Genomic DNA, 25,339 nt, shown 5'->3' on the forward strand with positions numbered 1-25,339 from the left:
GTGGGAGTGGTTGGCTCAGGCTCTCAGCAGCGCTCTGAGAGGCTAAGGTCGGCCATAGATGGAGCAAATTTCTTTCCTGTAACCACGGGAAGCCGTCCCTGCTGGGAGAAGACAGTGATTATTGCTAGCAGCTATGACAGCTGCTTGAAATAATCGCAGGTAAAATCCGGCAGGCTGGTTGTACCCAAGTTGGTTGATCGATCGATCAACCTGGGTACAATCAGCCTGCCTATACATGGTTCGAATCTCTGCCAGTTCCTGCTGAACCAGCCAAAATTCAAACCATCTGGGAATCTGGGTAGATCCCAACATTAAAGTCGGGATCTCTCCAGAGCCTGGAACGGCTCACTGATATCAGCTCCCGGATGAATACGGGTCACAGGAGTGCAGAACTAAGTGCACTCCTGTGGCCCATAGAAGAAGTAGGGGCGAAAGAATTTTGTCCTACTCCTCCTTTAAATGCAACTAGATGAGGTTCCTGACTTTGCCTTCACTTCAGACCCCCATAATTCTCTGCAGAGCAGCAGACTGCAAGATCGAGGATCTGAAAGCACTAACAGCAAATCAGACCCTCCTACAATGCAAATGCACTGACATTGCACATGTTGAAAGGAGGCAAGATAGCAAAATGCTTAATCATCACTATGTTGCTGTCCCTTCATTGTCCGATCCAGAGGTTGGAGATGCAGACCAAGCTGTGCTACTGCAGTGGAAGTTAAAGCTGTAAAGCAGGGGTCTCCAAACTTTCTAAACAAAAGGGTCCATCTAGTGTTCTTCAGACTTTAGGGGGGCGGGATTTTGGCCAGTGGGGATAGAAAACGTCCTGTATTCAGTAAGAGTAAACAGTGCCTCAGGCTTGGTGGTCAGTTGGAGTAAATAAATGATATAATGCCTGTGGTCAATAGGAGGAGGAATAGTGCACCATCAGTGGGAGGAAAAGTGCCCCATCATTGGTATCAGTGGGAGGAATAGTGCCCCATCATTGGTATCAGTGGGGGGAACAGTGCCCTATCATTGGTATCAGTGGGGGGAATAGTGCACCATCATTGGTATCAGTGGGAAGAATAGTGCCCCATCATTAGTATCAGTGGGGGGGAATAGTGCCCCATCATTGGTATCAGTGGGAAGAATAGTGCCCCATCATTGGTATCAGTGAGAAGAATAATGCGCCATAGTTGGTTTCAGTGGCAGGAATTATACTCCACTGTTGGTGTCAGTGGGGGACATAGTGCCCCAAAGGCTGGATAAAGGCTTGCAAAAGGCGACATCCGGCCCCTGGGCTGGGTTTCTAGACCACTGATATAGAGTATTACAAATTACAGTAGGTAACACATTCTACACTGTATATGTAGCTGATCCATGTATTTAGGTGCATGCCTGGACTTTGGACCTGGACAAATTTAAAGGAGTAAAATGAGTACCTTACCCAACCTCTTTGTATTATAGCAATCCCAGAAAACAATAGCTTTTTCTCAAAATGAAAAAAAAAAAGTAAGATAAATTCTCTGGTAATCAGGATAAATTATGACACACAAACGTTTTGCTAACAACAGGAAACTTAAGAATAGGTAAGTGGTTAAACAAAATATGGTTTCTTTCCTCTATTTGTACAAAGGAAATGTCAGAAAACAATTATAACAGTTCTGCAGAAAACTAAATGTGGACATCTAAAGGGCATATCGAGTTATAAAAAATCATTATATTCAACAAGCGTATTCTAGTTCAAAAGTTAAACAGGACCAGTAAAATACACTGTTCAGCCATAATAATATGATAATGTTAAAGGGGTTGTAAAGCTTCGGTGTTTTTTAACCTTAATGCACCCTAGGTATTAAGGTGAAAAAACACGTGTCAGTGACCGGCCCCCCGTCTTACTTACCTGAGCCCTCGAACTTCACCCACGGGGGCGCGCTGTCTCTCTCTGCCCAGGGTTCTCGGCTCTTGATTGGATAGATTGATAGCAGCGCAGCTATTGGCTCCTGCTGCTGTCAATCAAATCAAATGACACGAGTACCGGGGGGGCGGGGCCGAGTCCTGCATTTGGCCTCTATAGAATGCGGGACTCGGGAGCGCGCCCGCAAGGTGACCCCCACGGGGAAGCGCTTCTCCGAGGGGGTTATCGGTAGAGGTCAACCGATATATCGGCCGATATTTGGCGTTTTTTACTTAATCGCATTGTGCTGATAAAAAAGGCCGATTATAACTTCAGCCGTGACTAGCAAATGACTTCTGTAATAGAAGTTAATGCAAGTTTCCTTAAGTTATCTGTGGAGAGGATTCTCTCCTCCTCTGGGCAGCCTGCCAAGTCTGATAAGAAGATACATTGTATCTTTCAGGTTCTTTTTATCAATAGACTGAATTCCGTGTGTAGAAGCTCTCAGTTTAACCATTTAAAGACTAAATCTTTTCTGACACTTGTTGCTTACAAGTAAAAATCCTGTATTTTCTGCTAGAAATCACTTAGAACCCCCAAACATTATATATATTTTTTTTAGCAGAGACCCTAGGGAATAAAATGGTGGTTGTTGCAATATTTCATGTCACACGGTATTTGCGCAGCGGTCTTTCAAACGCAATTTAAAAAAAAAAAAAATACAGTAATGAATTAAAAAAAAACCTAAAGCAGTAAAGTTAGCCCATTTTTTTTCGTCCAAAAGTTTTGATTACCTGTTTTTGTGTATTTAATATTTAAGATAGTTTTTTTTTTTTTTTGTTTTCTAAATTATACATACAAGTGAACTGATTGGAGGTTTGTTTTGTTTAATGTTTAAATGAAAAAAAAATCTGTATTACTTAAGGCTGCTTTCACACTGGAGCGGGCAGGCGTTGATGGTAAAACGCTGCTAGTTTTAGCGGCGCTTTACCGTCATTTTAGCGGCGCTATTCGGCTGCTAGTGGGGCGCTTATAACCCAGCTAGCAGCCGAGGAAGGGGTTAAATGCGCCCCTGAAGCGCCGCTGCCAAAACGCTTTGCAGGCGCTTCGGCAGCGGTGCGCATTCATTTCAATGGGCAGGAGTGGTGGTATACAGCGCTCCAAAGATGCCGTTTGCAGGACTTTTTTTTACATCCTGCCAGCACATCGCCTCAGTGTGAAAGCACTCGGGATATCACACTGAGACTACAGGGGAGCCGTTTTACAGGCACTTTACAGGTGCTATTTTTAGCCCAAAAGCGCCTGAAAAACGCCCCAGTGTGAAAGGGGTCTAACTGTTAGATTTTATGAGATGAAGGGAAAAAAGAAAAAAAAAAAAAAAAATCGGCCAAATATATCGGCCCAAAAAAATCGGCATCACATATCGGCCATCGGCCACCGCGATTTCTAAATATCGGCATCGGCCAGAGAAAAACCCATATCGGTCGATCTCTAGTTATCGGATGTGGGGAGGAGCCGCGAGAGCTGCCGAGGGACCCCAGAAGAGCAGGTTCGGGGCCACTCTGTGCAAAACAAGCTGCAAAGTGGAGGTAAGTATGATATGTTTGTTTTTAATTTACCTTTACAATCACTTTAAGTAGATCCTCCTTTTGCCACCAAAACAGCCTTAACCCAACGAGGCATGGACTCCACTAGATCAATATTGGAAACGGGAGAAGTGGGACTTTAAATGAGGTGTGCAAAGAAGGCCAAAGGATCAGTCACCATATAACAAACCATTTATTGATAAACAATAGCCTAGTGGCACAGTATTATTCCAAAATGTGCATCATACAGTCAGGTGTTCTATTACCATGTGTATATATAAGGATGTATATGTACAACACCTGACTGTATGATGCACATTTTGGAATAATACTGTGCCACTAGGCTATTGTTTATCAATAAATGGTTTGTTATATGGTGACTGATCCTTTGGCCTTCTTTGCACACCTCATTTAAAGTCCCACTTCTCCCGTTTCCAGTATGCACAGGGATGGAGACCCACGTCTCATTTAAAGTCCCAACCTCGCTCCTTCCCACTAGATCAATATGTGCAAAATAATTCTGCGCTGCTCACAAAAGAAACAAAAAGCAGCTAACACAACCAACAAAGTATATATGGGGAGAGACAACAAAAAAGTGTAGCGCTAAACAATATCATAAACGACAATAGATTGGTCGGTATGCAGTGAAGGGGATCACCTATGCATAAAACTATTCATAAGTAGGTAGTCCTGATATGGATGTTATGACTAAAAGATGACAGTAGTTAGTCCTTATATAGACATATTATAGACATGTAATTCCAGCGTCCCAAAAATGCAGATCAGCTCACTCCCACCGAGAGAAGAAAAGGCTTACCAGATGAGATGGACCCAACAGGGCATACGCCGAATTGGGTCAGATAAGGCTTGGGTGGTAAGTGGCTGTGGATGCCTGTGATCTCACGGATTGCTGGATTCCTCCAAGTAGCACCCGGGTCCTGAAAGGTGTGGGGAGTCACAAGGATGTAGATGATCCTGTGGATCCTAGAAGGGATGGGGTATTCCGTGGATGGATCCCTCAAAACAGCATTCCATGGATTGGGTGATGATGTTGTTTATGGAGAAAAGAAAGGAAGGGCCACATAGTGTAAATCCGAATACGAAACTCTTTATTTAAAATAAAAGGATATACACTCACGTATAAATCCAAGGTGTAAAACAGCGCTGTAACAAAGTGGCGACAGTGGGGTCCTACCCGACGCGTTTCGTCCTAAAAGACGTCTATGTGGCCCTTCCTTTCTTTTCTCCATAAACAACATCATCACCCAATCCATGGAATGCTGTTTTGAGGGGTCCATCCACGGAATACCCCATCCCTTCTAGGATCCACAGGATCATCTACATCCTTGTGACTCCCCACACCTTTCAGGACCCGGGTGCTACTTGGAGGAATCCAGCAATCCGTGAGATCACAGGCATCCACAGCCACTTACCACCCAAGCCTTATCTGACCCAATTCGGCGTATGCCCTGTTGGGTCCATCTCATCTGGTAAGCCTTTACTTCTCTCGGTGGGAGTGAGCTGATCTGCATTTTTGGGACGCTGGAATTACCTGTCTATAATATGTCTATATAAGGAATAACTACTGTCATCTTTTAGTCATAACATCCATATCAGGACTACCTACTTATGAATAGTTTTATGCATAGGTGATCCCCTTCACTGCATACCGACCAGTCTATTGTCGTTTATGATATTGTTTAGCGCTACACTTTTTTGTTATGGACTCCACTAGACAAAGCATCACACTACCTCCACCGGCTTGTCTTCCCCAGGTAAGTGACAGACGTACACCGGCCTTCCAGACAATGTAAAAGAAAATGCGATTCATCAGACCAGGCCACCTTCTTCCATTGTTCCGTGGTCCCGTTCTGATGCTCACATGCCCATTGTAGATGCTTTTGGCTGTGAACAGCATGGGCACCCTGAGCGGTCTGTGCCTATGCAGCCCCCATACACAACAAACTGCAATGCCCTGTGTGTTCTGACACCTTTGTATCAGAACCAGCATTAACTTTTTCAGCAATTTGGGCTACAGATATCTCTTCTATTGGATTGGACCACACAGGCCAGCCTTCGCTCTCCATGCACACCAATGAGCCTTGGCTGCCCATGATCCTGTCATTGGTTTTCCTTTCTTGGACCCCATTTGGTCGGTCCTGACTACTGCAGACTGGAAACATCCCACAGGAGCTCCAGTTTTAGAGTTGCTCTGACCCAGTCATCAAACCATTACAATTTGGCCCTTGTCAAAGTCGCTCAAATCCTTACAGCGGCCCATTTTTTCAGCCTTCTGGACAACATGCTGCCTAATATATCCCAATTACATTCGGATGCCATTGTCAAAAGATAATCAATGTTATTCACTTTATGTCAGTGGTCATAATGTTATGGCTGATGGGTGTATTTGTAATATATAATAAGATTTCAATTAGGACCCTTTTGCCACTGGTCCAAATTGATCTGAGAAATCTCCTTGGAAAACACCTCTGTTTTCATTTTATAATAAGTAAAGGAACTTACCTCTATAGTTTTGGGCCATAATGGAGTGTTTGGAAAATTATATCTGTAGACTTCATTAGCGGTAGTATTAACATCTACAGCTGCCACCACGTCCGCTGATGCCCCACTTGCTGAAAGAGTATGAAAAAAAGAATTCTTTAAAAAAAAAAAGTGAAGGAAACCTGTACTGAGGAATATTATGGGGGAGATTTACTAAAACTGGAGCACTCAGAATCTGGTGTAGCTGAGCGTGGTAGCCAATCAGCTTCCAACTTCAACTTCTTCACTCAAGCTTTGACAATAAAACCTGAAAGCTGATTGGCTTCTATGCAGAGCTGCACCAGATTAGAGTCTACTAATGTTCATCTCCCTCTGGAAATTCTAGTTGGGCAATTATACATATTAAATTCTGTTTCTTGTAAAGAGAGATGGCAAATCCCAGTTTAACGTAAACTGGCTATGCACTATACCAGGAGTCTCCAAACTGTGGCCCGAGGGCCAGATGTGGCCCTTTGCTAGCCTTTATCTGGCCCTTGGGGCACTATTCCTCCCACTGACAGCCAACAATGGGGCACTATTTCTTCCTCTGATACCAATGACGGGATACTATCCCTCCTACTGATAGGGGCACGACTCCATCTCCTACTGACCACCAACCCTGAGGCCATATTTATTCTCACTGATGATGGGCCCGGGACATTTTCTGCCACAATACGGCCCTCCTAAAGTCTAAAGCACAATAACCTGACCCTTTGTTTGAAAAGTTTGGAGACCCCTGCACTATACAATCATATTGTACAATCTCCCACAACCTTTAGCTGTAATATGAGGACCTACCTAAACAACCTATTCAATTTGTATTTAATCAGGCAGGCCCCTGTACTACATAGTTATTGGTAGAGCTAAAGGAGATTGTACAATTAGATTGTACAGTGTATGGGCACAATTAATATACTGCCGTCCTGTGTGAATGTAGCTGGAAAATAAACCCCAACGGTGATTGGACCTTTGAAAGCTTTGACTGGCCCTCCGGCAGGAACCCCGCACACACACAAAGAAGTATCCACACCTCCAGCAGAGAAATCCTTCTCTCACCATAAGGGCCGGTTCACACCATAGAAACGCAGTCCAGATGCTTTTCTGCAGTCACGTTTTTGATGCGTTTCGGTGCACTTTTGATGCATTTTTAGTGCAGTGCATTTTCCCCCCTCTTTGACGTGTGTTTTTGGTGCGTTTGTGATGCGTTTTATCATGTTCCAGTACAGTTCAGTGCAGGAAAAATGCAGCAAGTTCTACTATTTTTCTGGAACTGGGACGCACTGAAACTGACTGCACTGGTGTGAACTATGCCACAGAAAACCATATAACCTACTATCCATGCGTTTTTGATGCAGACAAAAAAAACGCATGTGATTGCATATGGTGTGAACTGGCCCTTAGGCTCTCTGGGCTCCTGTGGGTCACAACTCTCCCACCACTACCTTCTCTGACACTCTGCCCACAATATAGTCTCTGGCCCACCCCCTACACTTACTAGCCCCCCCATGACCAACACAATAAGCTTTCACTTTGCCTCCTGACACATTGAGCTACTATTGTGCCTGTGATCCCTCTGTTCCTCACTAGACTGTGGATGTCAGCAACAACTAAGATGGAGCACTTAAAGAGGAGTTCGGGGCCCCCACGAAAAAATGTAAAAGTCAGCAGCTACAAATACTTTATCTGCTGACTTTTATTATTAGAACACTTACCTGTCCAGGGTTCCCACGATGTCGGCACCTCAGCCGATTTTCAGATAGGCTCTCGGGTACTGCCGCCGCCATTTATTGTAAGGGAACCCGGCAGTGAAGCCTTCCTAATTGGCCCGGCAGCGGGGGAGGGGGGTTCTTAAAGCGGAACTTCCCCTTTTGCGTGGAGCTCCACTTTATTTATTTATTTATTTATTTCAGGTACTTATATATAGCGCCGTCAATTTACGCAGCGCTTTACATATACATTGTACATTCACATCAGTCCCTACTCTCAAGGAGCATACAATCTAAGGTCCCTAACTCACATTCATACATACTAGGGGCAATTTAGATAGGATCCAATTAACCTACCAGTATGTCTTTGGAGTGTGGGAGGAAACCGGAGTACCCGGAGGAAACCCACGCAGGCACAGGGAGAACATACAAACTCCAGGCAGGTAGTGTCATGGTTGGGATTCAAACCAGCGACCCTTCTTACTGCTAGGCGAAAGTGCTATCCACTACACCACTGTGCCGCCCACTTTACCCACTTGACCTCCGGAAGAATTACCCCCCTTCCTGACCAGGCCATCATTTGCGATACGGCATTGCGTTACTTTAACAGACAATTGCGTGGTTGTGCGACGCTGTATCCTAATAAAATTTATGTCCTTTTTTTCCCACAAATAGAGCTTTTTTTTAGTGGTATTTGATCACCTCTGCGGTTTTTATGCATGTTTTTTTGCATTATAAACAAAAAAGCATAAATTCTGAAAAAAAACCAAATTTTTTTACTTTTTGCTATAAAACACATCCAATAAAAAAAAATGTAAAGAATCTAATTTCTTAATATATTTAAGCCAATATGTATTCTGCTACATGTTTTGGTAAAAAAAAAAAAATAAAATCCCAAAAAGCGTATATTGATTGGTTTGTCCAAAAGTTATAGCGTACAAACTATGGGATATTTTAATGTATTTATTTTTACTAGTAATGGCGGCAATCAGCGACTTAAAGTGGGACTGCGATATTGCAGCTGACAATCAGACACTAACTGACACTTTTGGGGGACCAATGACACTAATACAGTGATCACTAATACAGTGAAATATGCACTGTCACTGTACTAATGACACTGCCTGGAAAGGGGTTAAACATCAGGGGCGATCAAAGGGTTAAATGTTTGCCTAGCCAGTGTTTTAGTGTACTGTGGGAGGTGCTTTTACTAGGGGAAGACATGGATCCTAGTCCATGCTTTGCAGGAACACAGGGTCCATGCCTTGCCTCATGTCAGAATGGTGATCTTCCTTGTTTATCTAGGCAGATCGCCATTCCTGCTCTCTGCCTAATGATCAGCGAGTGCTGGCGAACATCGAGTCTGCAGTACCCGCAGATCAGCTCCCGCTGTGTATAGTCATAGCGGTAACAAGCCGTTGGCAGCATGCATGCGTGCCCCCCACCTGGAAGTGTCGGATCACATACTAGCTACGTGATCCGGCACAGCAGAGCTACCTTGCCACCGTATATGTAAGTTATACAGTCGGCAAGTGGTTAATTTACATTGTCCCTTCTATTTCCGTATATGGCTGATGGCTCTGTAATTATTTTAATTAAAAAAAACAAAACATCTAAGTATCTTTTTCCTAATCGATATACTGCTGTCACATGACCCAGATCTTTCCCAGCCTGTCTGCAGGAAACATAAGCAGGAGGAGCTTCTAGTCTTCTGCTGCTGGCCACATGTTCAAAATTAAAAAAAAAAACAGCCTTTGGAATACAGATTAAAAAAAAAAGAAATTATATCAATAAACCGTTTTAAATTGGCATACAAATATATATTTGAAATCAGATCTTTATTATTTTGTGGAAATAACATAGTGTGGGTGGATTTCTGCCAGTCACATGCTGTGTCACGCCCCTCCAGCCTGAGTCTTAGAATAAGAGAGAGGTGAAGCCTCCATTAATCTTCATGTAATATCCTGACCCCATTGTGTTTAGCTGGTTAGTGGGCATGGAGGAGGAGAAGGAGGAGGGAGTGGGCTGTCATTTACCATTGTGTATACACCCACATGTGTGACTCTATAGTCCAGGGATAGGCAACCTCGGCACTTCAGCTTTAGTGAAACTACAAATCCTATCATGCTTCTGCCTCTAGGAGCCATGCCTGTGATTGTCAGGGTCTTGCAATGTCACATGGGACTTGTAGTTTCACCACAGCTGGAGGGCTGAGGTTGCCTACCCCTGCTATAGTCACATGGGCTGCTTAGATTTGATAGGGAGCAAATTCTCAGCATAGAAACTCGCTGAAAACTGAGCATGTGCAGAGCTGCCACCACAGCTGCAAAATCCCTAGCTGAATTAAGGACATGAACAGAAGGGGGAGATAGAGCAGCAGGATCAACCAGGTTTTTTTTGCAGAATACAGAAAACGAATCTCATAGTGACTGAGTATGAACAGCATGTAATATACCATTTATTGATAGTTTTTTTATGATGTGGATTTAGTGACACTTTAAGGCGGTCATAAGCAGTTATTGTATTTTGAAAGTCAATGCATGCATCCGTCACAATATCCAAACAGGGACTGCATCTGATTGAACTTTACTGTTGGACCTTTCGTTTTTGCAATTAAAGGATGTCGGGCAGGAAGATGGTGACAGGGCTGGCCACAAAGCAATATGCGGTCAGTTCATCAAGAACCAGCTGAAATGTGCATAATGCATGGTCACCTTTGAGGTTCTAAATACTGAGAGGACCTCATGCAGTACAAATTTAAAGTGGTTGTACACCCTGTACAACCACTTTTACCTACAGGTAAGGCTATATTAAGGCTTACCTTAAAGCTGTGCGTCGATGTCTACGGCTCATGTGCACGTTAGAAAGGGCAGATTGTGCCGTTTCTAAAGGGGGTCATGCCGTGACCGACAGCTCTCGCGCACATGCGCAGGAGTGACGTCACGCGACTCCGGCCAGTCACAGAGCCAGAGTTCGCGGCCCCAGAAGGAAGAGGGGTGAAGATGGACACTCGCTGCTAGCGGGGACATCGGTGACATCGCTGGCTTCTGTCTCAGGTAAGTGACACATAATGGGCTACTATGCGATGCATAGTAGCCCATTATGCTTTACTTTTGCAGGGAAATAAAGTGGAAGTAAAACCATCAGAAGTGACTCATGCTGATAGCAGAGAAGCAAAGCAGTAGACGGAAAAAACACTTGGTGATCTGGATAGAGACAAGTACACACCATAGAGGGATATGATTTGTTCATATTTAATGCATGAGGTTTAGAACCACTTCCTGCCTGCCGTATGCAGAATGACGGCCGGGAACTGGTTCTGTTATCCTGACTGGGCGTCATATGACGTCCAGCAGGATAACATGCTGGCACGAGCCCGTGGGGGAGCGCGGCGATCATGAGTGTGGCGTGTCACTCTGGCACGCCGCATCTCTGATTGTGCTAAGGAGCCTCTATCAGACGCTTCTTAGCACGTGATCAGCTGTGACCAATCACAGCTGATCATTGCGTGAACCAGGAAGTGCCGTTAAACGGCATTTCTCGGTTCGCGCTGACAGGGAGAGCCGATCAGCGGCTCTCCCTGTCAGAGGGGGGGTCTGTGCTGATAATCAGCACATTGATTATCATCACAGCCCCCACAGTTGTGCAAATCACCTGTAAATCAGTGCCCAGCAGTGTCCCAACAATAAAGTGTGCCAGTTCCCACCACAGTGCCAATCAGTGCCCACCACAGTGTCAACCAGTGCCCAGCAGTAACACCTGTCAGTAATCTCTCAGTACCTCATCATCAGTGCTGCCCATCAGTACCACCTATCAGTGCCAATCAGTGCCCATCACAGCCGACTGCCAGTGCCCATCAGTGCCGCCTATCAGTGCCCATCAGTGCTGCATATCAGTGCCGCCTATCAGTGCACATCAATTCTACATATCAGTGCCTCCTTATCAGTGCCCATCAGTGCCAACTCATCAGTGCCCGTCAGTGAAGAGGAAAAGAACATTTTATGACAAAAACTAAGAAAAACTTTGTTTTTTTTCCAACAATTTTGGTCTTTTTTAGTTTGTTTAGCAAAAAATTAAAACCCCAGAGATGATCAAATACCACCAAAAGAAAGCTCTATTTGTGGGAAGAAAATGATAAAAATTTAGTTTGGGTACAGTGTTGCATGACCGCGCAATTGTCATTCGAAGTGTGACAGCGCTGAAAGCTGAAAATTGTCCTGGGCAGGAAGGGCATTCTTGGTATTGAAGTGGTTAACTTACTACACCTGTTGAAAACAGCCAGAAAGAAAAGTTAAAACAAGAGATGAAACCATGCTGTAAGAATGAACACACCTGGACAGGTAAGAAAACACTGCCTTCTAGTGTGCTGCTTCATGCAACTACCCCACAATATTTATCCCTGAACAAGTCCTTGTCAGGTCATTTTGCAGCAGGACAAAGTTTTGAACATAAAAAGCTCGTTCACACCGTAATACACGTTGCCATGCATCGCACGGTCATTCTGAAAGAATTTGCTTGGAGACGGCAACAGATATAAATTTGTCCTGCTACCCCTGAGAGTCACACAACCTCTCATACTGCACAGCCAGGAAGATCCCTCTTCTACTTTTTGGTCCAGCTTTATGACCTTCCAGCTAAATGGAGAGAGATAATTATGGTTCTAATAATAATGGTTCATTGTTTGACTAGGAAGGGGTGTGCTAATCACAAGACTGGCTGAACAGAGATATTAAGCGTGGGGAGGAGACAGGAGATAGACACTCCTTGAGGTGTGAGTTTCTGCAGAGACTTTAGTAATAATCAGCGGTGCAGGCAGTGGGAGAGGAAAGTGTTTACCATCTTCCTTGCAGGTAACTTTTGCTGCTGATCGGAGCAACAGAGTCATTTTAACATTCAGTGCATCTGGAAAGTATTCACAGCGCTTCACTTTTTCCACATTTTGTTATGTTACAGCCTTATTCCAAAAATCGATTAAATTCTTTATTTTTCTCAAAATTCTACAAACAATACCCCATAATGACAACATGACAGAAGTTTGTTTGAAATCTTTGCAAATTTATTTAAAAAAAAATAAACAAAAATCCCATGTACATAACTATTCACAGCCTTTGCTCAATACTTTTGTTGAAGCACCTTTGGCACCAATTACAGCCTCAAGACTTTTTGAGTATGATGTTACAAGCTTGGCACACTTATTTTTGGTCAGTTTCTCCCATTCTTCTTTGCAGGACCTCTCAAGCTCCATCAGGTTGGATGGGGAGTGTCGGTGCAGAGCCAAATTCAGATCTCTCCAGAGATGGTCAATCGGGTTTAAGTCTGAGTTCTGGCTGGGCCACTCAAGGACACAGAGTTGTCCCATAGTCACTCCTTTGTTATCTTGGCTGTGTGTTTTGGGTCATTGTCCTGTTGGAAGATGAACCTTCGCCCCAGACTGAGGTCCAGAGCGCTCTGGAGGAGGTTTTCATCAAGGATGTCTCTGTACATTGCTGCATTCATCTTTCCCTCAATCCTGACTAGTCTCTCAGTTCCTGCTGCTGAAAAGCATCCCCACAGCATGATGCTACCACCACCATGCTTTACTGTAAGGATGGTATTGGCCAGGTGATGAGCGGTGCCTGGTTTCCTCCAGACATGACACTTGCCATTCAGGCCAAAGAGTTCAAGCTATGTTTCATCAGAATAGAGAATTTTGTTTCTCATGATCTGAGAGTCCTTCAGTTGCCCTTTGGCAAACCCCAGGCAGGCTGTCATGTACCCATTTCTGAGGAGTGGTTTCCGTCTGGCCACTCTACCATACAGGCCTGATTGGTGGAGTGCTGCAACATGGTTGTTCTTCTGGAAGGTTCTTCTCTCTCCACAGAGAAACGCTGGAGCTCTGTCAGAGTGACCATTGGGTTCTTGGTCACCTCCCTGACTAAGGCCCTTCTCCCCCAATCACTCAGTTTGGCTGGGCAGCCCACTCTAGGAAGAGTCCTGGTGGTTAAAAACGTCTTCCATTTACGAATGATGATGGAGTCCACTGCAATTTTTCTGTACCCTTCCCCAGATCTGTAACTCAATACAAACCTGTCTCAGGGGTCTACAATTCTTTGGACTTCATGGCTTGGTTTGTGCTCTGACATGCACTGTTAAATGTGGGACCTTATATAGACAGGTGTGTGCCTTTACAAATCATGTCCAATCAGCTGAATTTACCACAGGTGGACTCCAATCAAGTTGTAGAAACATCTCAGGAATGATCAGTGGAAACAGGAGGCACCTGAGCTCAATTTTGAGTGTCATGGCTAACGCTGTGAATACTTATGTACATGGGATTTTTTTCATTTTTTATTTTTGATAAATTTGCAAAGATTTTAAACAAACTCCTTTCACATTGTCATTATAGGGTATTGTTTGTAGAATTTTGAGGAAAATAAATAATTGAATCCATTTTGGAATAAGGCTGTAACATAACAAAATGTGGAAAATGTGAAGCGCTGTGAATACTTTCCAGATGCACTGTATCAACATACAATAAAATGCACCACACATTAAAGTGCACCTTCTCTCCAAAAATGGACTTTTCTTTCCTGCAACCTCCCTCCCCAATATAAAAAAGATGTGCAAGAGAGCAGCGGCTCTCACCACTGTCTCCCTCCTCCCTGCGCAGATTCATAGCAGCGGGAGCCATTGGCTCCTGATGCTGTCAATCAAATGCTGTGCCGAGCGAGTGGGGGTGTGAGAGCCTCTTTCCATGAGGGCACTGGGCAGGGGGGACCCCAGAAGAGGATCGGGGCTGCTCTGTGCAAAACCAATGCACAGAGCAGGTAAGTATAGCATGTTTGTTAGTAGAACGTTATTAGTGTGCTATGCTGGATTGACAGCAAGTTTGCTTGTGTCTGTCTTGTGTGGTTGCCTGCCTCTCTCCCGGCACAGATATTTGTCTGTGCGGGGGTGAATTTGTCGGGTGAATTTTTCGGGCGGTCTCATACGGGTGGATGGGTGATGCCTGCTGGATTTAAGGTATGCCACTTAGCGGATGGAAGCAGTAAGCTGCAAAGAGTTAAACTTTCCCTAATCATCCAGTGTATAAGAATGGTACATCGTGTCGTGTGGCCACACCCTCAGATGATGTCAGGATGACGAAACGCGCCAGTGTGGGGCCACACGACAACCACTACTGACGTCAGCACACCACTCGGGGACACCGCTACTGCCAGAAACCTGAGCTGTGTATGGTAAAAGACATTGTGATCCCCACTGGTATACTGTTATCATTAGAACACGCCTGTTTGTATTTTATGCTTTGTAAGTGCAAGTCCTAAAAGGGGGGAAGTTTTTAAACAATAAATCTATTATTTTAAACGGGATTACACTATGGAGTTCTCTCTTTTATTTCAGAGTGAGCTCATTAGTGTGTGATCCACCCTCCTGACTGCAACAGGATCTGGGAAGAAAATCCTCCAGAGAGAGCATTCAAGCAGAGTTCTGGTGTTTATGCTTGTTATCCAATTAATTCTGGTAAGAGTCTGATTCAAAAGGGGGTCTCACTTATCCAATATTTTTTCACGTGTGGAGGTGTTGGTGACAGCTATTTCATCTCAGTGTGTGAATCAAACACTGTTCAGACATTTCTACACTACTATTGTGGAGCCGATATAGCATATGTTTGCAGCTTATTTTTGACATTATATGCATGCACTATTGTATGACAGCACACCTGGAATAATTGGACCGTATTGCACTATTGTATGACAGCACACCTGGAATATTTAGACTGTGTTTTTGTTATGTAGCGCTGCCTTTATGTTTGTTCTATAGCATGTTTGTTATTTTAATTTAAAATAATAAAGCTTTATTGTCCCTTGTAAGTTCAACGAGGTGCATGCTACCTTGTGGACATATCTCTTTAATTCACAATTTACCTTTTACTGAGAGCTGGGAGAATAGCTATCACTACACTTCTGGCTCTCTGACGTTGGACCTTTTGGTCTCAGCTCCTGCAGCTGCAGAGTCATATGCAGCCGCTGTACCCACCCCTACCCTCCTCCTGCCCAATCACAGAGCACTTTGTATTATGTAAATCCATTCACAAAATACAAAGCCTCCTGTGAATGGACAGCAAAGTGGGACAGATGGGCAGAGCGGCCTCTGTGTGAGAAAGCAGCATCTCGTCCTTGGGTGACCCACTTTCTTTCTCCTAATTTTGACACTTCTTTACTAAGACCTTGGTAACTATATAACTTTGTTTTGAATAACTGATAAAAAGATACTATGTATATATTGTTACTAAGAAATCCCCGGAAACCTCTACTAATCCAGACTTCTTTTTTTTTTCTTCTTCTTCTTATCTTTACTTTCCTTTAATTCTTTTCTTTTCTCCTTATTCTATCCTGTCTTCTCCTATTTATTTTTACATAACGAAATGGTAGCGAAACACTCACTTTTATAATGTTCAATTATAATACAATAATAGATAGTAAGCTCTAATGTCCTATTATAAATCTCATAGTAATTAATATTATTTCTTTATTACATATTACTCAAAGTTAAAAGTTTAACAACTTTTTCATTTTTTGTTGCTCTTGATAATATAATTGTTAAAAATTGATTGTAACACCTTAGTCTTTCTAAAACATATAGCCTAGTTAAGTCTTTCATTACTTGTAACTACAAGAAATACTAAGATCTGATATGTAAATTCAACCAATGCTACCATTTAATGTAACCAATATTTTGTTAATTGTATCAATGTTTATATTTTTAAAATCAATAAACAAATTTGACGAGAAAGCAGCATCTCTCCTGTCAGAATGCTGGGAGTAAGTGCTTAGGCTTAGATATAAAAAAAATGAGAGCAAACACCTTGTTGGACTTAACCCATAGTAGGCCAGACAATTTTATAAACTAGATGAATTCCTAGGTTTTAGCTTTAACTTGATTAACAGAAATTATTGGGTGTGCATACAATAACCTAAATATAAATTAGGGAAGTGACAGATAAAAATCAGATTACTATGAGTATGTAGCAATGACCACAGTGAAGAAAGGGAACTGCCCATGTCTTCTCTATATTAACGTGAAGTATTCCTCACATACCAAGCTTGGTGACTCCTACTCTCCCTGCCTGGACTCCCACTTCCAGTACACCCATCACCGCAACTCCTGGTGACCTCGCCAATTAGTGGGAACTGTAGCTTCAGCTATTTTGGAAAGACATTTTAGTACAATTATGGCATTCTTCTGGCATGTGGAGGAACTTCAATTTCAAGGCTCTGAGTGTTACAGAGTAACAAGATTTTCACTAACAATCACAGTTTTCTATAACTCCTTTCACAGCACAAAGCTACACAATTTTTTATTTGTAAAAGCTGAATGAAGATCAACAAGTGAAACCAATCAGAAAGCTGCTACAGCTATAGAGCAAACACAGCAACCATGCTAAAGTCACAGTATAGTAAATAAAGCACCTCGACTGGATCACTGGGAGTGTCCATCATAGAGTATTTCCTGTGTAGCTCTCTGCGCTCACAAAAGGTAATCTCATTATCTACTCTGGCCCTTGCCCATTGGCTCTCCTTCAGAGCCGGTGAGCCCAAAGATACCAGAAGAAATAAAGCCCATACACTATATTGTCAAAAGTATTGGGACGCCTGCCTTTACACGCACATAAACTTTAATGGCATCCCAGTCTTATGCCCCGTACACACGGTGGGATTTTACGATGGAAAAAGTCCGATCGGAGCATGTTGTCGGAAATTCCGACCGTGTGTGGGCTCCATCGGACATTTTTAATCGGATTTTCCGACACACAAAGTTTGAGAGCTGGATATAAAATTTTCTGACAACAAAATCCGTTGTCGGAAATTCCGATCGTGTGTACACAAATCCGACGGACAAAGTGCCACGCATGCTCAGAATAAATAAAGAGATGAAAGCTATTGGCCACTGCCCCGTTTAAAGTCCCGACGTACGTGTTTTACGTCACCGCATTCAGAACGATCGGATTTTCCAACAACTTTGTGTGACCGTGTGTATGCAAGACAAGTTTGAGCCAACATCTATCGGAAAAAATCCATGGATTTTTTGGTCGGAATGTTCAAACAAAGTCCGACCGTGTGTACAGGGCATTAGTCTGTAGGGTTCAATATTGAGTTGGCCCACCCTTTGCAGCTATAACAGCTTCAACTCTTCTTCAAAGGCTATCCACAAGATTTAGGAGTGTGTCTATGGGAATGTTTGACCATTCTAGAAGCGCATTTGTGAATCAGGCAACGATGTTGGACAAGAAGGCCCGGGTCGCAGTCTCCGCTGCAATTCATCCCAAAGGTGTTCAATCGGGTTGAGGTCAGGAATCTATGGAGACCAGTCAAGTTCCTCCACCCCAAACTCGCTCATCCATGTCTTTATGGACCTTCCTGTGTGCACTGGTGTGCAGTCATGTTGGAACAGGAAGGGGCCATCCCCAAACTCTTCCCACAAAGTTGGGAGCATGAAATTGTCCAAAATGTCTTGGTATGCTGATGTCTTAAGAGTTTCCTTCACTGGAACTAAGGGACAAAACCCAACCCCTGAAAAACAATTCCACACCATAATGGAGGAACCGATAAAGCACCTTTGGAATGAATTAGAACGGAGACTGTGAGCCAGGCCTTCTCTTCCAACATCAGTGCCTGACCTCACAAATGTGCTTCTGGAAGAATGGTCAAACATTCCTATAGACACACTCCTAAACCTTGTGGACAGCCTTCCCAGAAGAGTTGAAGCTGTTATAGTTGCAAAGGGTGGGCCAACTCAATATTGAACCCTACGGACTAAGACTGGGATGCCATTAAAGTTCATGTGCGTGTAAAAGCAGGTGTCCCAATACTTTTGACAATATAGTGTACTTGATGTGCAGTGCAAGCCCAGATCCACAGTCTAGCAGTGCATTCACCGTGAACTACAGGGAATAGCTCAGTTCTCAATGTCCTGTACAAATAGAGTTGCCACCTCATCCCTTTAAACCCGAACACCTTTGAATTACACAGGTTCTGAGGCTAATTAAATGCAGATAAGGCACCAAGTGAGTTTAATTACCACCTTAATCAGCCACAGAACCTGTGTAATTAATATGTGTTCGGGTTTAAAGGGATGAGGTGGCAACCATATGTACAAATGGAGCAATCACTGGATGTCCACATAGATGTGCATCCACCACTGGTCTCAGAAACCATACACAAACAAGAGCAGGTCAGCTACCTCTTCCACGGGGGTACTAGTAGCATTAAGGCTGTGGAGGTAGGTTGCCCCTCCTATGGTGGCAGAGCAGGGAAACCTTTTGGAGTTAAGACAGAAGGTAAAAGGTAGCGGAGGTAGGAATCATAAATCTACAAGTACATCCAAAAGAGGTCTCCTTATCCCACCTATTCAAGTCAGCCAGGTGCAAGGTCCCTGCGGCAGAATCCAAGCTGGATAGCCCGGGAGGTCCTGCAACAACTAGCAGAAAGCCTTACAATACCAAATTTTGAAAGTTGTTACTGCTAGTTCTGAAGAAACTCAAAGAACAGGCGTGTTCTTTTATTATCTGTGAGCCATGTGTTTCCAGTTATAGGTTGGTGGAGCTGTTTGGGCAAAACTCTCCAGCAAGGTTTCAGAACTGCACAGGGTCCCTCTGACAAGCTCCAACCATATCTTGACAAAGGCTTCCTGTGTGGCCCGGAAAAACTTCTGATATTCCAAAATAAACAGATATTTGTTCAGTAAATATTCAAGTGATGTTCTGCTGACTTGCTGGTATTTTGACATTAGAAAAAGCACCATCCATTTAGCCGATTCAAGCACTCGTTTAGCTAACCAAAGAAGCAAGTGCCTGGTGTACAGTGTTGGCCCCACAACTACATCAACTACAAGGGGCAGCACAGTAGTGTAGTGGGTAGCACTGTCACCTAGCAGTAAAAAGGGTTCAAATCCTGACCACGACACCATCTGCCTGGAGTTTGCATGTTCTTCCTGTGCCTGTGTGGGTTTCCTCCGAATACTCCGGTTTCCTCCCACATTCCAAAAACATGCTGGTAGGTTAAAGTGGTGTTCCACTCTAAAAAGAAAAAAAATCATGACTGTGCCTAAAAATAAAAAAAAACATTTGGAATTTTTTTTTTTTTTTACTTACCTCTAAATGCCTGTTGCTAGGTGATCCCTCGTAGTCTGCCTCTTCCAGTGCCTGGGCTGGTGACATCACTTCCCCCTCGGCACAGGAAGGGCTCAGCTCTGCTCCCTCCCTCCTGTCAATCATCTGGGACCCATTACAGGTCCCAGGTGACTGAGCGGCGCAGTGGGTGCCAGGCTGTGAAGCCACAGCCCGGCGCCCACAGTTGCAATGCCGGCGCCGCTGAACAGAGGGGGAGAAGAGCGGGGCTTTGATCCCCCGCATCGCTGGAAACTGGGACAGGTAAGTGTCCAATTAAAAGTCAGCAGCTGCAGTATTTGTAGCTGCTGACTTAATTTTTTTTTTTTTTGATGGGCCCTCCTCTTTAATTAGATCCTGTCGAAAAAATTGGCCAAATATGTGTATGTGTATGTAAGCATGTCGGGACCCCATGGGGCAAAGGACCGCGCTATAGTGGACACCACCGGCAAAAAGCGCCCTGAGGCGATTCAGTTCGCATAGGTAGCGCTATACAAGTCACTCATTCATTCACATCCCCATTTTCATTCACAAATATTAATATGCAGCTCAGATTAGCCTTCTCCTTGGTCAATCATGCAAATATGACACACAAGCACTTTCCCTGAAAAGCCGATGTAAAGTTTATAATAAAAAAAAAAAAAACTTAACCTCTACATTGTAGACTATTCATACCATGCCCACAGCTGTCCCCAGCAACCAATGTGACAGAGAGGGAAGTGTGATATCATATCACAGGAACACAGACAACTAAAGGGCAACTACATGAATATGAACCAAGCAAAAGAAAAATATTTATTAGACAGCCAATATCACAAGTCAAGGTCTATTAGCCTAGATGAAAGTTATACTTGAGAATCAAAGCAATCCGTTGACATGAGTTCACCACAATTCAGGAGCTCAAAGGCCACAGTTGACCAAACACAATTACCAGAAAGGCTCTTAAAGCCAAAAATTAAAAAAAAAACATTCATAATAATGACAACTCAATTTTTTGAGAGAGCCGTACGGTAGAGCAAGGATTACAGCATCAAAGCAGACACCATAGTCTACATTTAATACTGAGCCATGGACTGAAGTGTAAATGTGCATACATGGCCACAATCTTGTCAGGTATTCACACTGCCTGGAAATGATGATTGTCTGTGCAGAGAAGAATCTGCCACTACGTGACCAAAATTAAACCAGCAAACCCAGTAAAAGAAGGTGGTTTATATTTACCTGAATTAAAGCGGTTGTAACCCTAAAAAATAAAAATAAAATTCTGTTCCTTTAACCACTTCAATACTGGGCACTTTCCCCCCTTCCTGCCCAGGACAATTTTCAACTTTCAGCGCTGTCGCATTTTGAATGACAATTGCGCGGTCATGCCACACTGTACCCAAACAAAGTTTTTAGAATTTTTTTCCCAAAAATAGAGCTTTCTTTTGGTGGTATTTGATCACCACTGGGGTTTTTATTTTTTGCTAAACATACTAAAAAAGACCAACATTTTTTAAATAAAAAAAAAGTTTTTCTTCGTTTCTGTTATAAAATTTTCCTTCACTGACAGGCACTGATGTGGCGGCACTGATGGGCACTGATGCGTTTGCACTGATAAGGTGGCACTGATGGGCACTGATGGGTGGTACTGACAGGCAGCACTGATGGACACTGACAGGCGGCACTGATGGACACTGACAGGCGGCACTGATGGACACTGACAGGCGGCACTGATGGGCAGCACTGATTATGAGGTACTGGCAGCTGATCTGCAACTCTCATGGGGGCTGTGCTGATAATCAAAGTGCTGATTATCAGCACAGACCCCCCCCCTCCCCATACAGGGTGAGCCGCCGATCGGCTATCCCTGTCAGCGCGAACCGAGGAAATCCGTTTACCGGCACTTCCTGGTTCACGCGATGATTGGTTTCTATGCAGAAGAGAGACTGATCTTGCACTCTCCAGCTTTCCTAAATAAACCCCATAGTCTTATTGCTACAATCTCCTCTGTTACAATAAATGATGTGCCCAGTGTATGCGGTTTTTTTTTAAATATACCTCGCTGTATACCTTATTTCATAGCGCCGCTCGGCGTTCACGTAACTGCCCGCCGCTCACCTCCTCTCCTCCTCCTGGCTGATGTCAGCGGGGGATTCTCAGTCCCTTTTGCTATAGTTATCAGACCTGGAGGTGAGAACAGCAAGCAGTCACGTGAGCAGCGAGCGAGGCTATGAAGTAAGGTATACAGCAGCTTTTTTTTTTAAAAACACATACACTGGCCACATCATTTAATGTAACAGGAGATTGTAGCAATATTACACAGTGGCTTTACAACCACTTTGAGCCTGTGCTCTCGTGAAGAGCTCCAGGTGCTACTGCTATGTTACACTTCTCTGCAACTACAGCATCCAACAGTGGACATGCTATTCAACACATCTGGAAAGGTGCTCCATCATTGGTGTCAGCGGAAGGAATATTGCCCCATCATTTGTGTGAGTGGGAGGAATATTGCCCCATCATTGGTGTCAGCGGAAGGAATATTGCCCCATCATTTGTGTGAGTGGGAGGAATATTGCCCCATCATTGGTGTCAGCGGAAGGAATATTGCCCCATCATTTGTGTGAGTGGGAGGAATATTGCCTCATCATTGGTGTCAGCGGAAGGAATATTGCCCCATCATTGGTGTCAGCGGAAGGAATATTGCCCCATCATTGGTGTCAGTGGGAGGAATAGTGCCCCATCATTGGTGTCAGTAGGAGGAATAGTGCCTCATTATTGGTGTCAGCGGAAGGAATAGTGTCCCATCATTTCTGTGAGTGGGAGGAATAGTGCCCCATCATTGGTGTCAGTGGGAGGATTAGTGCCCCATTGCTGATGTCAGTGGGAGAAATGGTGCCCTATGGGCCAGATAAAGGCAAGCAAAGGGCCACATTCAGCCCGTGGGCCGCAGTTAGGAGACCACTATTCTCGGGGTTGATATGAACACTTTTACTTCCCTGATCCTGCCCTCTCCTGGCAAAAAGCTGTTCCCTTCACTCCAGCAGTGGACTTCCCCTTGTCATCCTCACATCCAATGTAGGGCTATGGTCCCTTCATCAGTCTTAATGACATCAGGGAACCATAGAACCCCCAGAGTGCAAGGGAGAAGAGGCTGCAGAGACCAGTCTGGAAGCAGAGAGAAGCCTGCAAGAGCGGAAGATCAGGTGAGTATGACTGCAGTACCTGGTCCCATAGGCATAAACCTACATTTAACCCTTGCAGTGTTGGCACATCCCCACTGCAAAAGAAGACTTTTTATTGTCCAGAGTTAAGCTTTAAATTAAACCAGTACCAACAAAATATGGAGGTTCCTTTTTTTTCTAATTTTTGAAAATGCAAGCTTCCTGGTTTTCATGCACATTTCATTTTACACTATACTCTCTATACACGGCATGGAGAGTATAGTGTGTCCATACACGGCATGGAGAGTATAGTGTGCCCATAGAGAGTATAGTGTGCCCATACACGGCATGGAGAGTATAGTGTGCCCATAGAGAGTATAGTGTGCCCATACACGGCATGGAGAGTATAGTGTGCCCATAGAGAGTATAGTGTGCCCATACACGGCATGGAGAGTATAGTGTGCCCATAGAGAGTATAGTGTGCCCATACACGGCATGGAGAGTATAGTGTGCCCATAGAGAGTATAGTGTGCCCATACACGGCATGGAGAGTATAGTGTGCCCATACACAGCATGGGGAGTATAGTGTGCCCATAGAGAGTATAGTGTGCCTATACACGGCATGGAGAGTATAGTGTGGCCATACACAGCATGGAGAGTATAGTGTTCCCATAGAGAGTATAGTGTGCCCATACACAGCATGGAGAGTATAGTGTGCCCATACACATTATAGAAAGTACAGTGTGCCCATAGAGAGTACAGTGTGCCCATAGAGAGTATAGTGTGCCCATGGAGAGTATAGTGTGCCCATACACAGCATAGAGTGTACAGTGTGCCCATAGAGAGTACAGTGTGCCCATAGAGAGTACAGTGTGCCCATACACAGCATGGAGAGTATAGTGTGCCCATAGAGAGTACAGTGTGCCCATAGAGTATACAGTGTGCCCATAGAGAGTATAGTGTGCCCATAGAGAATACAGTGTGCCCATAGAGAGTACAGTGTGCCCATAGAGAGTATAGTGTGCCCATGGAGAGTATAGTGTGCCCATAGAGAGTACAGTGTGCCCATAGAGTATACAGTGTGCCCATAGAGAGTACAGTGTGCCCATAGAGAGTATAGTGTGCCCATGGAGAGTATAGTGTGCCCATAGAGAGTATAGTGTGCCCATAGAGAATACAGTGTGCCCATAGAGAGTACAGTGTGCCCATAGAGAGTATAGTGTGCCCATGGAGAGTATAGTGTGCCCATACACAGCATAGAGAGTACAGTGTGCCCATAGAGAGTATAGTGTGCCCATGGAGAGTATAGTGTGCCCATACACAGCATAGAGAGTACAGTGTGCCCATAAATAGTACAGTGTGCCCATAGAGAGTACAGTGTGCCCATAGAGAGTATAGTGTGCCCATAGAGAGTATGGTGTGCCCATACACAGCATGGAGAGTATAGTGTGCCCATAGAAGGTACCGTGTGCCCATAGAGAGTACAGTGTGCCCATACACATTATAGAAAGTACAGTGTGCCCATACACATTATAGAAAGTACAGTGTGCCCATAGAGAGTGCAGTGTGCCCATAGAGAGTATAGTGTGCCCATAGAGAGTATAGTGTGCCCATAGAGAGTGCAGTGTGCCCATAGAGAGTATAGTGTGCCCATAGAGAGTATAGTGTGCCCATACACATTATAGAGAGTGCAGTGTGCCCATAGAGAGTACAGTGTGCCCATGCTGTGTATAGATGACATATGTCCTGTGTACAGCACACACGTGTGTCCGCCCAGTACAGGAAGTGTGCATCCTCCATAGTTTGCTCGGGTTGCTGTGATTACCTTTTAGGCCGTAGTGCATCCCGCCCAGCCCGCTGTACAGCTCCAGCAGCCGGAGCCCGGCCATCCTCTCCCCGGCCTCTCCTGTCTCCTCAGCCGGCCTTGTCTCCCCTACCCGCCCAGTGCTGCCTCTCCTGAGACGGCCGGGACTTCCGTGTGACGGGCGGCCCGCTCTCTATGGCGGTTACCCATAGCAACCAATCAGCGTTCTCTGTACTCCTGTCACTCAGGCACAGGCGGGCTCTGGTTGCTAGGGGTTACTGCTGTTTAATATGACCACAAAAGTGAAAGTATTTTTCATTGAAAAAGAGTAACAGGAGCTGATTCATGGAAAACAAAAACATGGGCTCAGAATTGGAGTAGTTGCCATTAGCAACCAAAAAAGTTATGGCGTTGTTGGTTGCCAGGGTTACACTAGGCAGCCTCTTTGGTCTGCACAGAATGTATTGTATAAATGCAGAATGACCGTCTCTACAGAGCGGTTGTTTGTTAATGTTATATTAAAAGAGTCGCGGTCGTGCGA

The 25,339-nt window shown here is 44.3% G+C and overlaps 1 protein-coding gene across 4 annotated transcripts in view; it reads right to left on the reverse strand.

Moving 5' to 3' along the window:
* TRDMT1 (tRNA aspartic acid methyltransferase 1) overlaps positions 1-25,023 on the reverse strand; it is a 101,410-nt gene extending 76,387 nt beyond the window's left edge. The window contains exons 1-2 of one of the 4 annotated variants that reach the window (XM_073629715.1): positions 24,820-25,023; positions 5,983-6,092 (exon numbers count right to left, since the gene is read on the reverse strand). In XM_073629715.1, the coding sequence (XP_073485816.1) occupies positions 5,983-6,092; positions 24,820-24,883 (174 nt within the window). In that variant the 5' untranslated portion in view covers positions 24,884-25,023. Of the gene's footprint in view, positions 1-5,982; positions 6,093-24,819 lie in introns of those variants that run through there. The other 3 variants (XM_073629713.1, XM_073629718.1, XM_073629716.1) reach the window with 3 other exon arrangements.
* Between the last annotated feature and the right edge of the window lie 316 nt (positions 25,024-25,339).

This window comes from Aquarana catesbeiana, linkage group LG05 (assembly GCF_042186555.1).
Source record: "Aquarana catesbeiana isolate 2022-GZ linkage group LG05, ASM4218655v1, whole genome shotgun sequence".
In the NCBI taxonomy this organism is placed as follows: Eukaryota; Metazoa; Chordata; class Amphibia; order Anura; family Ranidae; genus Aquarana; species Aquarana catesbeiana.